The 14,342-nt window shown below is 43.9% G+C and overlaps 1 protein-coding gene across 1 annotated transcript in view; it reads left to right on the top strand.

The window, feature by feature from the left end:
- C9 (complement C9) overlaps window positions 1–14,342 on the top strand; it is a 54,622-nt gene that overhangs the window by 3,106 nt on the left and 37,174 nt on the right. The window contains 3 exon segments of the mRNA NM_001097448.1: window positions 12,629–12,734; window positions 13,333–13,477; window positions 13,716–13,863. Of these exon segments, the coding sequence (NP_001090917.1) occupies window positions 12,629–12,734; window positions 13,333–13,477; window positions 13,716–13,863 (399 nt within the window).

Genomic DNA, 14,342 nt, shown 5'->3' with positions numbered 1-14,342 from the left:
AGGAATCCCCAAGATAATAAATGCAAAGTGCTTAGCACGTGACGGACAAGCAGTAACTGTATGATAAGTATAGGCATGGTTAGGTTTTTTTTTTCCTTTTCATTTGTAAGTCACAAAATATGTACAGGGTCCAAAGATCAAAAACGTATAACCAGTATACGCTGAGAAGACTTGCTCTCCCCACTCCTACCTTTTCAAGAGGTTTGTGTTACAGGTGAAGTACTTAGAACACGTCCCACGTCTCACCTCACCCTTTCCCAACAGGGAAGGATCTTTATTAGTTCCTTGTTCCCTTAATTAGCTCTTTCTTAGTTCCCGTAGTTTTCCAGTATGTCTTTGTGTGGATTAAAGTACAGAGCCCAAAGGAATCACATGCTCTCCCTTTCTTTCATAAAAGGTGTCATATCATATATAATGTCTTGTACTTTGTTTTTTCTTCTTTTTACTTTGCAATATATCTTGTATCCTTAGAAAAGGAGCTTCCTCTTTCTCCTCACAAATGGTGACTTTCCCATTGTGTGGATTTACTGTTCAGATAACCCTGTCGTTTATTGACAAACATTTGGGTTGTTTCCAATTTTGTGTTCTAAGCCAGTTGCAGTGAATATCCTTATTCATGTATTATTTTGCAAATGGATAATTGTACTTGAGGATTAATTCCCAGAAGTGACATAACAGGATCAAAAGATATCACCTTTGCTGAAATTGCCCCACAGCCCTGTAGGTGGGTGTGAAAGTGTTTATTCCCCCAGAGCTTTGCCAAGGGGAGATCTAGGCCAACTGTTTGGTATTTTCCAATCAAATAGGTGACAAACAGTATCTTTGAATATTTTAATTTGCTTTTCTCTTATTGAATCAGACTGCCCATGACAATGTTTAAGGCTGCATGGGGTTTTCCGTGTGTGAACTATCCATATTCTTGGCCCATTTTCCTACTGGGTCTCTTGTCTTTCACGCAGAGATGATTATGATGACTTTATAAGTTAATCCTTTGTCTCTGGTATGAATTACAATCATTTTTTCCCAATTTGTCATTTATCTTTTGTCTGTATGTTGTGTGTTTATAGTTTTCATATTTATTTTATTTTTCACTTTTCCAATAGTTAAGGAATAATAGACCAGGGATTACAGAGCCTGAGAGTGTCTAGGTCTGTTGCCTCTGGAGAGAAACTGCCTTGGTTTGAATCCCAGCTCTGCCACGAAGTAGGTGCTCCATAACTGAGAAAAATCACTCACCATTTCTGTGGCTTAGTTCGTCACCTTGTCAAGAATTATCACACTGGTAGCAGATCTCTCGTAGGGCTGATGTAAGAATTACGTGAGATAACAAATATAAAAGCTTGGAAGAGACCCTGACATAAACTAATGCTAGCAATTACAACTCAATTTATTTTAATTAAATTTATTTTAACAGTCTGGAAAAATACCCAGACACTCGTTAACAGAAAAGATGGGGGTAAGCATGAAATTGAAGATACCTAAAATGTCAGTTTTTTGTCCTTTGGTTGTATCCATCTTTGGTTTTAATATCCATATTTAATACAAGTTGTTTATGTATGAACTATTATTGGCCAAGTATGGTCATCTGATTTTTTTTTTTTACTCATTTAGTATGGGCAATCTTTACTGAGTTTGCAACCTGGGCTGGACATTGCTTCAGGGGCTGCCGTGTAATACTGAGCATGTTACTGAGGGTCTCTGCCCTCACTGAACTTATCATCTAGTGACAACTATCAGCGAGTAAACGGCACTTGCAACTCAGCCAGGTTCTCTGGGTGAGGTCTTGATGCTAAGGGGACACATGACCCCGAGCCTCGCCGACCCCCTGTGCACCAGCTTCACCTGCTCCAGCCATGCCAAGGACTTTGCTCCTTTCATTGTGCTCCCTCTCCCACACCATCAGCATCCCCCTTGGTACTGAACCATTCCCACCCCCATGCGGACATTGCCTTTAAATATTGGTTCAGCCCTTGGCCTTACTCCGGACACCCCCACTCACTTGCAGCCTCATGGTGTGAAATACACTTGTATTCTGACAATGTTCCAATTTTTATCTATGGTACAGACCTCTAAGCCCAATGTCCAACGACTTATCAACATCTCTTCTTCAAAATGTAACAAACATAACTATTGGTTTCTCCACCCATCCTCACCCAAGCTGCACCACTATTCACCAAGTGACTCAGGTTAAAAACATGGCGAGTTCTCATTGTGGCTCAGCAGGTTAAGAATCCTACTAGTATCCATGAGGATGCAGGCTTGAGCCCTGGCTTTGCTCAGTAGGTTAAGGATCCAATCTGGCTTTGCTGTGAGCTGTGGAGTAGGTTGCAGATATGGTTCAGATCCCACGTTGCTGTGGCTGTGGTGTAGGCCAGCAGCTGCAGCTCTGATTCAACTCCTAGCCTAGGAACCTCCATATGCCACAGGTGAGGCAGGTGTGGCCCTAAAAAGAAAAAAAAAATCATGACAAGAATACTTGACTCTTCTATTTATATCATTCCCACATGTAAAGTAACCGCAAGTCCTATAGGTATTTCCTTTAAAATATATCCCAAATCTACTCACTTCACACTGACTCCACTGTGACCACTTTAGCCCAAATCACTATCCTTTCTGCCCTGCATCCATTCTTGCCCATTCCCAATAGTCAAGTCTCCATCCAACCACCATCGAAATCTTCTGAAAATGTAAATCTGAATGTTACCGCTGCCCTCACATTCCCCTTAGTATTCCCATCAAATCCAACCTCCGCATCCCCGTCCCCAAGGCATGAGCTGCCCCTGCTGTTTCCCCGACACATCTCATGCCTCTTTATGCTCACTCCGCTCTGCTTGCTGTGCCTCCAACGTGCCACCTCAGGGCCTTTGCACTTACCTGTCTCTAGCTTAGAACACTCTTTCCAGACCCTCACATAACTTCTCTCAGAATTCATTCAAGTATCTAATCAAACAGCACCTACCTGTTCTGGCCATGTTTTACTGTGTAAAAACCACTCTGAAACAGTAACTTAAAATAATGCCCGTAATCCCTTTGGCTCATGAATCTGGGGGGTTGACTAAGGCTCAGAGGAACAGTTGTCGAGAGTTCCCATTGTGGCTTAGAGGGTTAAGAACCTGACTAGTATCCATGAGGATGCAGACTCAATCCCTGGTCTCATCCAGTGGGTTAAGGATCTGGCAGGATCCAGCATTGCCATAAGCGGCAGTGTAGGTCACACACATAGCTCGGATCTGGAGTGGCTGTGTCTGTGGTGCGGGCAGGTAGCTACAGCTCTGATTTGACTCCTAGCCAGGGAACTTCCATATGCCGTGGGTATGGTCCTAAAAAGACAAACAAAAAACAAAAAAACACAGAGGTGGGTCTCCCACAAGGATATAGCCAGACGGTGGCTGTGGGGTCATTATGACAGATTATTCACTCATGTCTGTCACCTGAGCTGAGAAGATCCAAACAGCTGAGGGGCTGGAGCAATTGATTCTCCTTAGGAATCCCTCTCTCTCTCGTGTGTGTGTGTGTGTGTGTGTGTGTGTGTGTGTGTGTGTGTGCGCGCACGCCCTCTCTCCACGAAGTGGACTCGGGGTAGTCTGCTACATACACAGCGGTGAAAGACTCCCAAAGCAAGTGTCTTTAGATCAACCTGCAGAACTTGCGAGGCCTTCTCTACCCTAGCCTTAAAAGTCATGCAAGCTCATCCACTGCCCTCTGCTCATTAAAGGCATGAACAAAGACCCCACCAGCTTTGTGAGGAAGACACATAAACCCCATCTTTGATGGGCTTGATGTCAAAGAAGTTGTAGACACATTTGTGAAGCACCACACCTCCACCCTCTGTAAGAAACACCCACCCCAGTCCTATGGCACTTTCTATCCTCTTTCCCTGGTTTATTCTCCTTCACAGCTCATGTCTTAACCAATATTACATGTTGTAGGTTCTAGATTACTTGTTTACTGTATCTCACCATGGGAATGTAGGCTCTCTGATGGTCAAGATGTGGTCTTGTGGCCTCAGCCACCAGTATCATTTGTGACACAGAGCAGACCCTCCGTAAATGTTACTGAATGTTGGCTCATTGGAAGCATGTGGGAGAAGCTTTTTACTAAGACTTGGGAAACCAGGAAAGGGCCTGAAACTTAGAGCGCTGGCCGCTGCCGTTACCTTAGCTTTTCATCTTGATGAATTGCAGGAACGAAACAAACTGGCAGATCCATGGGTTAAGAATGCAGTTCTAATTAGCTTACATTTCTCCACTCAAAGGAGCCACGGTGTCTTATTTATTGACAAAAAGATTCCTTCCTACAGCAGGTGTTTTCCTGCCTGGGTCTATCACAAAGTGTCCCGGGGTGTGAGCTGCTCCTGAGGTTTTCTTTTTCTAAAGCTGAAAACTTCTCTGCATGGCAAGGAGATGGGACCAGGCATACATCAATGCCTCTCCATTTAATGCATTCCTGGCCCGGAGTTAGACCTCCTGCCATGTTGATATACATCACTTTGATCTAGGAAATGACTTTCAAGCTGAGACTGAAACCCTAGGAAATAGGCTTGACTTGATAAACACATTTCATCTGAGAATCCACAAGTACTTTGCAAATATTTCTTACTCAGCCTCATAGCTCAGCCAGGCAAAAGGCAGGTGGTAAGCTTTGTGCATATACAGTCTTTGAGCTACAGAAGATCATTTGTCCAGTGACTCAAAGGGGCTGGGGAGGTGGTACTGGGCTCAGAAGGAGCTATCCAAGATCACTCATCTTTGGAGCTCCCTGGTTGCCTAGTGGTTAAGGATCTGATGTTGTCACTGCAGTGGCCTGGGTTCAATCTCTGGCCTGGGCACTTCCATTTGCCAAGAGTGCAGCCAAAAAAAAAGAAAAAAATCACTCATCTTCTGGAGATCCGAGTTGGCCTAGCGGTGGCATGGGTTTGATCCCTGGCCTGGGAACTTCTGCCTGCTATGGGTATGGCCAAAAAAAAAAAAAAAAAAAAAAAAAAGATCACTCACCTTCTTTGTTAATATTTATGGAGGAGTTCCCATCATGGTTCAGCGGAAACAAATCCGACTAGGAACCATGAGGTTGCGGGATCAATCCCTGGCATCGTTCAGTGGGTTAAGAATCTGGCCTTGCCATGAGCTGTGGTATAGACTGCAGACGTGGCTTGGATCTGGCGTTGCTGTGGCTGTAGCGAGGGCCAGCAGCTGTAGCTCAGATTCGACCTAAAAAAGCAAAAAAAAAAAACCATTTATGAAGTGCATTCATTTCATTCATTTTGATAACACGTTCCTTTCATATAATCTGTTATTTCCTCCTAACAATTCCCTTGAGTTCTGCCTTTATTTTTGCCTCTGATTATCCAGGTACCTGGTGCAGTGAAGCCAAAACATCCAGGTGTTCACACAATTTTTAGTTTATTTTTGCCTAATTTGACAACATTTAGGTGTAAGCTTAAAATACATCCAGGCAAGAACCAGACTGTCCAATTGATGTGCTTTACTCACAGCTGCCATATATATATATATATATCTGTTAACTGAATGGGTCTCCAAATGTCTACTAATTATCAGACTGGTACATCCAGAAATTATTGAATAAGCTATGGCCCCTTAGGTTACTTCAAAGGGGATTTGAGTTGGGGGGCGGGGCCAGGGAGGGGGCAGGGAGGCAGTACAGGAGACCAAGTAAAACCTCAGTGAACTAGGAGTGGAAAGACAGATTCTAAACCCACTTTTGCTACAAACTGTCCAACTTTGAATAGGTAGCATAATCCTCTTACTAGCTTCCCATCTATAAAATATAACTGATAAATTTATACAAAATTTTACCCTCAGTGGTAAAGGTTTAGTGAGAAATAGAGCTTTGGAAATTGTCTAGTAAAACTAGTGGAAAACATAGGTATTGCTTAATCAGAAATTATTAGTGCTGGAGTTCATATCATGGCTCAGCGGTTAATGAACCCAACTAGTATTCATGAGGACACGGGTTCGATCCTTGGCCTTTCTCAGTGGATTAAGGATCCAGCATTGCCGTTGAGCTGTGGTGTAGGCCGGTAGCTTCAACTCTGATTCGACCCTTAGCCTGGGAATCTCCATATGCCTTGGGTGTGGCCCTAAAAAAAAAAAAGAACAAAAAAAAGAAACTATTAATGCATGATATGGACTGAGTTGTGTCCCCTCAGAATTTATATATTGAGGAGTTTCTGTCGTGGCTCAGTGATTAACGAATCCAACTAGGAACCATGAGGTTGTGGGTTCAATCCCCAGCCTTGCTCAGTGGGTTAAGGATCCAGCATTGCCGTGAGCTGTGGTGTAGGTTGCAGACAAGGCTCAGATCCTGCGTTGCTGTGGCTCTGGTGTAGGCTGGCAGCTATAGCTCCTATTCTACCCCTAGCCTGGGAACCTCCATATGCCGTGCAAGCGGCCCAAGAAATGGAAAAATAGACCAAAAAAAAAAAAAAAAAAGGAATTTATATATTGCAATTCTAACTCCCAGTATCTCTGAGTGTGACTGCTTGTGGATCATTAATAGGGGCCCTAATCCAGTAAAACTGGTCTTTATATAAGAAGAGTAAATTTGAACACAGACATGTACAGAGGAAAGAGCCAGTGAAGACATAGGAAAATGGCCACATGCCAGTCAAGGAAAGAGGCCTCAGAAGGAACCAACCCTGCAGACACCTTGATCTGACTTCCAGCCTCTCAAATTATGAGAAAATAAATTTCCGTTGTTCAAACCACACAGTCTATGGTGCCTTATCACAGCCCTGGCAAACGGATAAATGCACTGAGCCCAATATCTAGAAAGGTGTAAGTCCTGCTCTGCAGCCAAGGGCGGGATGTGTGACAACCTCCCTGTGGGATCACGTTGGATCATTCAGGGGATAAATCCAAATCACGGGCTAGGAGGGCAATAAAAGATCAAAGGCAAGGAGCTGGTGCTTTGTTCTAAGGCCAAAGTGTGAGTCATGTTTGTACAGGAGAAAGGGAGTCCTTAAGTCAGAAGTGAGACGAGAATCAGTGTGCCCAGGGAAATTAATGTGGGGCTATTAGTAATGCAAAAGGTATCAGGCAATGCCAGGATCATTGGAGCAGGGTCCTAGTCTCTGATGTGTGAGACATGAACAGACTTTTTCATCGGCTCCCATCACTGCCTCGGTTCTAGGTTTGCCAAATAAGAGACTGTAACTCACTCTGTAGCATTTGCAGTGGGCTTCACCTTCCCTACTTGATCCCCCTGGTCAGTACTGTATTCTCTGAACTAGTTATTCATTGAAGCCGTTCTCAGTGGCAGATAAGAAAGATTGAGGTGTCATGTCACTGGTCTATTTAAGGTGTGGTTTCTAGAACCAAGGAAGTCATATCTATGGGGGAGATGCTAAAACAAAAGGCGAACATGATTCTCTAAGTAAGTGATAAAGACAAAAAGAGAGGAACAGATATTCCAGTGGAAGGCAGCAGACCTGGGACTGGAGAAGCTAGAAGACACTCAAAACATCCACAGAGACAGTAATAAGTAAAGCCTAGAGTAATTCCTAAAACCAATGATAAACCTGCTCAGTGACTCAGGTCAGTGGTGACCTCAAGTTTGGGTTATGTGACATAATGGGCACCCCCTTACTTGAATTCCACAATCCCCCCACCCCCAATGTCATGGATACTTACCAGATAGTACCAAGACGTTTTCCTCAACATTGTATGAACACGAGAATCACCCGAGATACTTTTTTAAAATATTGATGCCTGAAGCCCAACCTCAGAATGCCCGATTTAACTGGCGTGGAGTGGGAATCACAATTTTACAATTCTTATTTTCACTGTCTGTGGGTTATCATATGCAGTTGCTATTGAGACCCGTTGTTCTCCGTCATAAACATGCATCTGCCATTGTCTCTTGATGTGCCTGGTCAGTTCCAGATGAGGCTTTAGTTTTGGTTTTTTGTTTGTTTGTTGTCTGTTTTGGGGGGGTTGGTTTGGGGCTTTTTGTCTGTTTGTTTTGTCTTATTAAGGCCACACCCACAGCATATGGAAGTTCCTGGGCTAGGGGTCAAATCAGAGCTGCAGCTGCCAGCTTACACCACAGCAACGCAGAATCCCAGCTGTGTCTGCAACCTACACCACAGCTTGCTGCAATGCAGGATTCTTAACTGAGTAAGGCTGGGGATCAAACCTGCATCCTCATGTTTAGAAGGTGGGTTCTTAACCCTGCTGACCCACCACGGAATCTCCAAGGATTTAGTTTTATGGAAAAGTCTACTAGAGAATTGCTCATCTATGTGGTTTCAGATAGTAATATGAAAGCTTCCATGAAAGCAGGTTCATCAAGGAGTTTTGGCAGCTTACGTAATACACTTGTAAAAAAATTTGGGGGCTGCCCTGCGTCATATGAAGTTACCCAGCCAGGGATCAGATCTAAGCTGCGGTTTCAGCAATGCCAGATCCTTTAACCCAGGGATCAAACCTGCATCCTGGCACTGCAGAGATACCACTGATCCCATTGTGCCTGTAGAAGATAGAGAAGATTGAAGCTCAAAGGGCCTTCTGATTTTCTGGATGAAAACCCTATAGGCAAGGGTCAGGCTTACAAAAATGGCCTATGGTATCTCCAGTCGTGAAAGCTGCCTAATGAAAAGCAAGTCTTGCAAAAATAAGATGTGAAAAGTTCACCAGGAGATCATACCTAGAGAAATACAGGCCTAGACCACATGATCAAGGGCTGTCTTCATTGTTCATTTATTCACTCATAAAACATTTCCTGAGCACCTACTATGTTCCAGATACTTGATGTGCAAATTGAACAAGACTGAAAAGTTCCTTTGCTCACTGATATTTTTTCTAGAACATCAGCTCTGTTAGTTTGGGGATCACGGCTTCTGATTTATTTTGTTCTGTTGTTTCACGCAGCATTGTACCCTTCATGCCCAAGCAAATAGTGGATGAGTAGTAAATGTTTGATAAATGAATAATAAGTGAATGAATAAACTAAATCAATGGACTATATCATTGCACAGACATGTTTGATATAGGGAAGAACAGGATGCTGTAAGAATACATGGAGAAGTTAGCTATTTAGGGAAGGCTCTGAGGGGAAAAAGAAAATTATGTCAAGGATGAGCTCAGTGTGGTGAATAGGAAACAGTAGATTTAAAGGCCTGAGACGTGAGAAAAAGTAACTTGTGGGGAACTTCAAGTTCAGTGTGACCGGTTTTTAGGTGGGGAAAAAGGGCAGTAGAAGAATTAGGAAGGACATAGGCCACGTTGCCTTCACTCAAGTACCTGTCTTAATTTCCTACTATACCTGTAACAAATTACCACAAATTAGTGACTTAAAACAATATAAGTTTATTATCTTACAGTGTATAGGTCAGACATCTAAGAATAGGTCCCACTGGGCTAAAATCAAGACTTGGGCAGGGCTGTGGTCCTTTCTGGAGGTTCTAGGGGAGAATCTATTTCCTCGCCTCTTCCAACTTCTAGAGACTGCCTGCATTCCTTGACTTAGCTCCTGGTATCTTCAGAACCAACGATAGAGCAGGGGGTGGGGTGGGGTGGGCTGGGGTAGGGTCCTTTTTCACACCTTGAATGTCTCCTGCCACTTCCATCTTCAACATTTTCTGAACCACGTTTCTGATTTGAAGAGCTCACATGATCCTCATCCAGATAATACAAACTAATTTCCTCTTAATCACATGTCAGAGTCTCTTTTGCCATGTAAAGTAACCTATTCAGAGATGCTAGGATTTAAGACCCAATATCTTTGGAGGTCGTCACTCTGCCCATCACATCTTGTTTAAAACCTTGGATATTGCATAAAAGCAGAGGGAAGGTACTGAAAGTGTTCCAGTAGCGGAATGAATGGTTAACATTGCATTTTTAAAAGGGCTCTCTGGATGATTTATGGCAACTGGATTAGAAGGAAATTATTGTTATCTAGGAGAGATGAAGTGTTAGTGTAGACCAAAGACATGTCTGGAGGAAATGAAGGATGGAAGGATTTGATAGTCATTTCTTTTCTGTTTTTCTAAGGCAGCATCCATGGCATATGGAAGTTCCCAGACTAGGAGTCAAATCCGAGCTATACTTGCCAGGCTACACCACAGCCATAGCAACATGGGGTCCAAGCCTTGTTTTCAACCTGCAGCACAGCTCACAGCAACACCGGATCCTTAACCCAGTGAATGAGGCCAAGGATCAAACCCAAGTCCTCATGGATACCAGTCAGGTTCGTTACCACTGAGCCACAATGGGAACTCCATGAGTCATTTCTGAGACTGTAAAGAACAGGTTTTAGTGGTTGATTTGTTATGGGGGATGAGCATGGATAAGACAAGTGCCACCCAAGTCTCTAGCTACGGTGCACCTGCATAAAGGTGCTATTTACCAAGACTGTCAATACAGGATGAAGGGCAGCTTTGAGAGAAGAGGGAAAATAATGGATTTGTTTCAGGATACATTAAGCTCAATGAGCCATGAAGCCATTCCAGTGCAGATGTCCAACTGGGAGTTATGTCCACGGATTTAACATTCATAAGAGATGTCTGGACTGTGGACTTATCTCTGGGTATTATTACATCTACAAATCCAAAGCTCTGGGAAAAGTGTAGCGAGAAAAAGAAAAGACACCCTAGGACAAGAGAGGAACTTGACAAAAACCAGCATTTCAGAGACTATTAAAGGAAAAGGAGTCTGCATAGGAGAGTAGCAGAACAGGACAGAGGGGAAAGAAGTGAAAGAGGTCTGGTGTCATTAAGTCCAAAGAAAGAGACTGTCTTTTTTTTTTGTCTTGCCATTTCTTGGGCCGCTCTCGCGGCATATAGAGGTTCCCGGGCCATGGGTCAAATCGGAACCGTAGCCGCTGGCCTATGCCAGAGCCACAGCAATGCGGGATCCAAGCCTATGCCAGCTACACCACAGCTCATGGCAACGCCGGATCCTTAACCCACTGAGCGAGGCCAGGGATCAAACCCGCAAACTCATGGTTCCTAGTCGGATTCGTTGACCACTGAGCCACATGGGAACTCCAGGAAGAGACTGCCTTAGAGAGCAAGCAAAGTCCACTGCCTTGACTGCTGGGAAGCAGTCAGTAAGATAAGGACTGAAGGGAACCAGGTGAGTGGGCCACTTGAAGTCACTGTTGACTTTGGCAAGAACAATGACCTTGGGGCAGGAAGATTGAACTGTGATTGGAAACAAGGAACAAGAGACCAGAGCCCAAACTACTTTTTTCAAGAAAGTTGGCTACAAGATGATGAGAGAATTTGAGAGGTAGCTAAAAGGAGGAGGTGAGACTTTTTCTTTTAATTTTGGAAGAGAGAGAAACATAAATATATTTATAGCAATTCCTTTAAGTGCCACTGTGACAGGCAGGGGGAGATGGAGGTGGCTGGAAGTAAACATAAAGTTCAGAAAGAGTGTTCTAGGATTTCCTGTCATGGCTCAGTGGAAATGAATCTGACTAGTATCCATGAGGACGCAGGTTCGATTCCTGGCCTCGCTTAGTGGGTTAAGGATCCAGCATTGCCATGCGCTGCAGTGTAGGTCACAGATGTGGTTTGGATCTGATATTGCTGTGGCTGTGGTATAGGCCGGCAGCTGCAGCTCCAATTCAACCTCTAGCCTGGGAACTTCCATATGCCACAAGTGGGGCCCTAAAAGAAAGCAAAAAAAAAAAAAAAAAGTGTTATATTTGGTCATTAATTTGTTCATGTTTAATGTCCAAGACTTGAACACATTCTATTACAAATGGAAAGGAAATGGTAGTAAGAGGGAATTTTAAAAGCGGGAGATACTTGACCATCAAGATCTCAAAGAGATGCTGGGATCTAGAGCTTTGGGGGAGGGATTGGCTTTACCTGCTCTCCCTTGAGAGTGAGAGGCTATGCTGTAAAAGGGTAGGTGCCAGCTCAGGAAAGTGGGGCAGGAAGTTTATAAGACTCCTGTTTCATGGCTTCTGTTTGGGGTTTTCTGTCATTAATAAGATAGTAATCCAAGGTGGTGCTGCAACCAGAAAAAATCCAAATGGTGACCCAAGAAAGAAAAGTTCAAAGCCAGAAAAGCACAGCTGGCGGTGGGAGGGATTGTTCTAAGTGCCAAAATATATATGTCGAAATTTCAGAAAGATGAAGAATAAGTCCTGAAGTGGAGTGTGAAGTGGTAAGTTTAGGACATACACAACTCAAGGGTGGGAAAGCTTGATTTATGAGGTGCTTGCCACAGGAATGGCTAGGCGGGCTGGCTTAAATTCGCAAGAAAACCAGGCAACTTAAGGCTTTGCCAGACTCTCTGGGGGTGACAAAGAGAAACAAGGTTTCTAGCTCCAATGGGTCCATAAATTAGTTGAAAATGTATGAATAGTCAGTGAAAAACGTGTAGCAGGACGACTTGCTAGTTTTCTTCATTGCCGTTATTATTGTCGTTGTTATTGCTAGGTTGAAGATTCAATTACAGTGCAGTACAAGATTTAACAAAAGGATGTGTTGAAAATATAAAGCAGCATATCATTAAGCATTAAATGAGAGATGAGGTAAAAGGATAAGGACTGCGATTCAGAAGGGGGAAAGGAGTAAATAAACTGAGTTGTGAAGATGTTTTGGAAACAAGTACACATAATGGTCATTATAAGTTGACCTGTTTTATTATCTTAGTTACCACCCGAAGCCCGTGGACTGCAATGGCACACCATCGCCCATTGACTGCAGGATGAGTCCCTGGGGCGAATGGTCAAGATGTGACCCTTGCCTCAAACAAATGGTAAGTGTTCATAGTTATTTCCCTCTAATGTCTTTCCCATATGGAGACTGTATTGGCAGCATCTCCAGGAAGATGACCATGAGGCAGGGAGCCCCTCAGTTGAGTTACAAACCCAGCAGGAAAGGCAGATAATCTAAACGAATGTGGCTACCCTTGCTGCAAAAGTTGAATGTGGCTGCTTACTAAACAAGAATCACGAGGATCCATATTCTGTAGAAGAACCCATCAACCCTACCATGTGAGGGCTTCCTTCAAACGACATCAGCGACTACTTTGGGGACATCCATCTTTTTTTTTTTTTTTTTTTTTTAGTGTAGTTGGTTTACAGTGTTGTGCCAATTTCTGCTGTACAGCGTAGTGACCCAGTCATACGTGTATATATATACATTCTTTTTCCTCCCATTTTCTTCCATTATGATCCATCCCAAGAGACTGGATAGAGTTCTCATTGCTTATCCATTCTAAATGCAAGGGGGCTTCCATCTTAAAGCCATTGGCTCAGCTGGGTGTGGAAGGCTATAGTGGTGTGGATGCAGTTTTAGATCCTAATCCCTGTGTGGCCTTAGAAACACTAACATTTCCAACTGGTTCTATACAGTTTCGCTCAAGGAGCATTGAGACCTTTGGACAATTTAACGGGCAAAAGTGCGTGGACGCCGTGGGGGACAGGCGGCAATGCGTGCCCACGGAGCCTTGCGAAGACCTTGAGGAGGACTGTGGAAGTGACTTTCAGTGTGGTACAGGTAGTCCTCCCATTGCCTAGGGTGGGTTTCCATGCGCCCTCAGGAGCCAAAAGAGAGAAACGAGCTTCCAGACACTTATGCTTCCAAGTGTGAAAAGGGGGCCATCTATACAATCCCAACAAAGAATTCGAATATACCTATGGTTCCTCCCCTCTATCCTTAAAGTACGTTTGATGGCTTCAGAAAGAAAGAAAATTCGGCATCAGATACACAGTGTCTTTCCTGCTGTTGACTGCAGGCAGATGCATAAAGAGGCGCCTTCTGTGTAATGGTGACAATGACTGCGGAGACTTTTCAGATGAGGATGACTGTGACAGTGATCCCCGCCCCCCCTGCCGTGAGAGAGTGGTGGAAGAGTCTGAGCTGGCACGGACAGCAGGCTACGGGTCTGTACTCCACTTGGATGTTTCTAGATGGAGATGAGTAAAGATGATCCCTACCCCTCCTGCCATGCTGGAGTGGTAGATGGCTTCAGCTGGTACAAGGAGTATTCTGTCTGAATTACACTTGACGTTGAAAGAAGGTAAGTGCTGAAGCAGAATCTCAAGACGATTTGGACAACCTGCTTGACTTCAGTAGGTGTCTCCAGAACAGATCATCAAGATGGTAGGTGATGACGTCTGAGTCCAGTAGGAGAGGAGACATCTTATTTATCAACCCCCAGAAGACCGTAGTGGTATTAAAATGGCATGTTAATATTTGAAATGGAATTGCCAGTAGTAGATCTGGCAACTCGATTCAAATATTTGAATGGCCAGGAAGGCTGTCTTCCGAGGCAACTCCTCCTGGATCTACACCCGGGGATAAGTTCTCAGGGGGTCCCAGCATTCTGGAATTCACCCAAGAGGAAAAGGAAAGAAGTTCT

The sequence above is a fragment of the Sus scrofa genome, chromosome 16, assembly GCF_000003025.6.
Source record: "Sus scrofa isolate TJ Tabasco breed Duroc chromosome 16, Sscrofa11.1, whole genome shotgun sequence".
NCBI lineage: Eukaryota > Metazoa > Chordata > Mammalia > Artiodactyla > Suidae > Sus > Sus scrofa.
The sequence above is the reverse complement of the archived record's forward strand: the minus strand, read 5'-3'. Positions and strand labels throughout refer to the sequence as shown.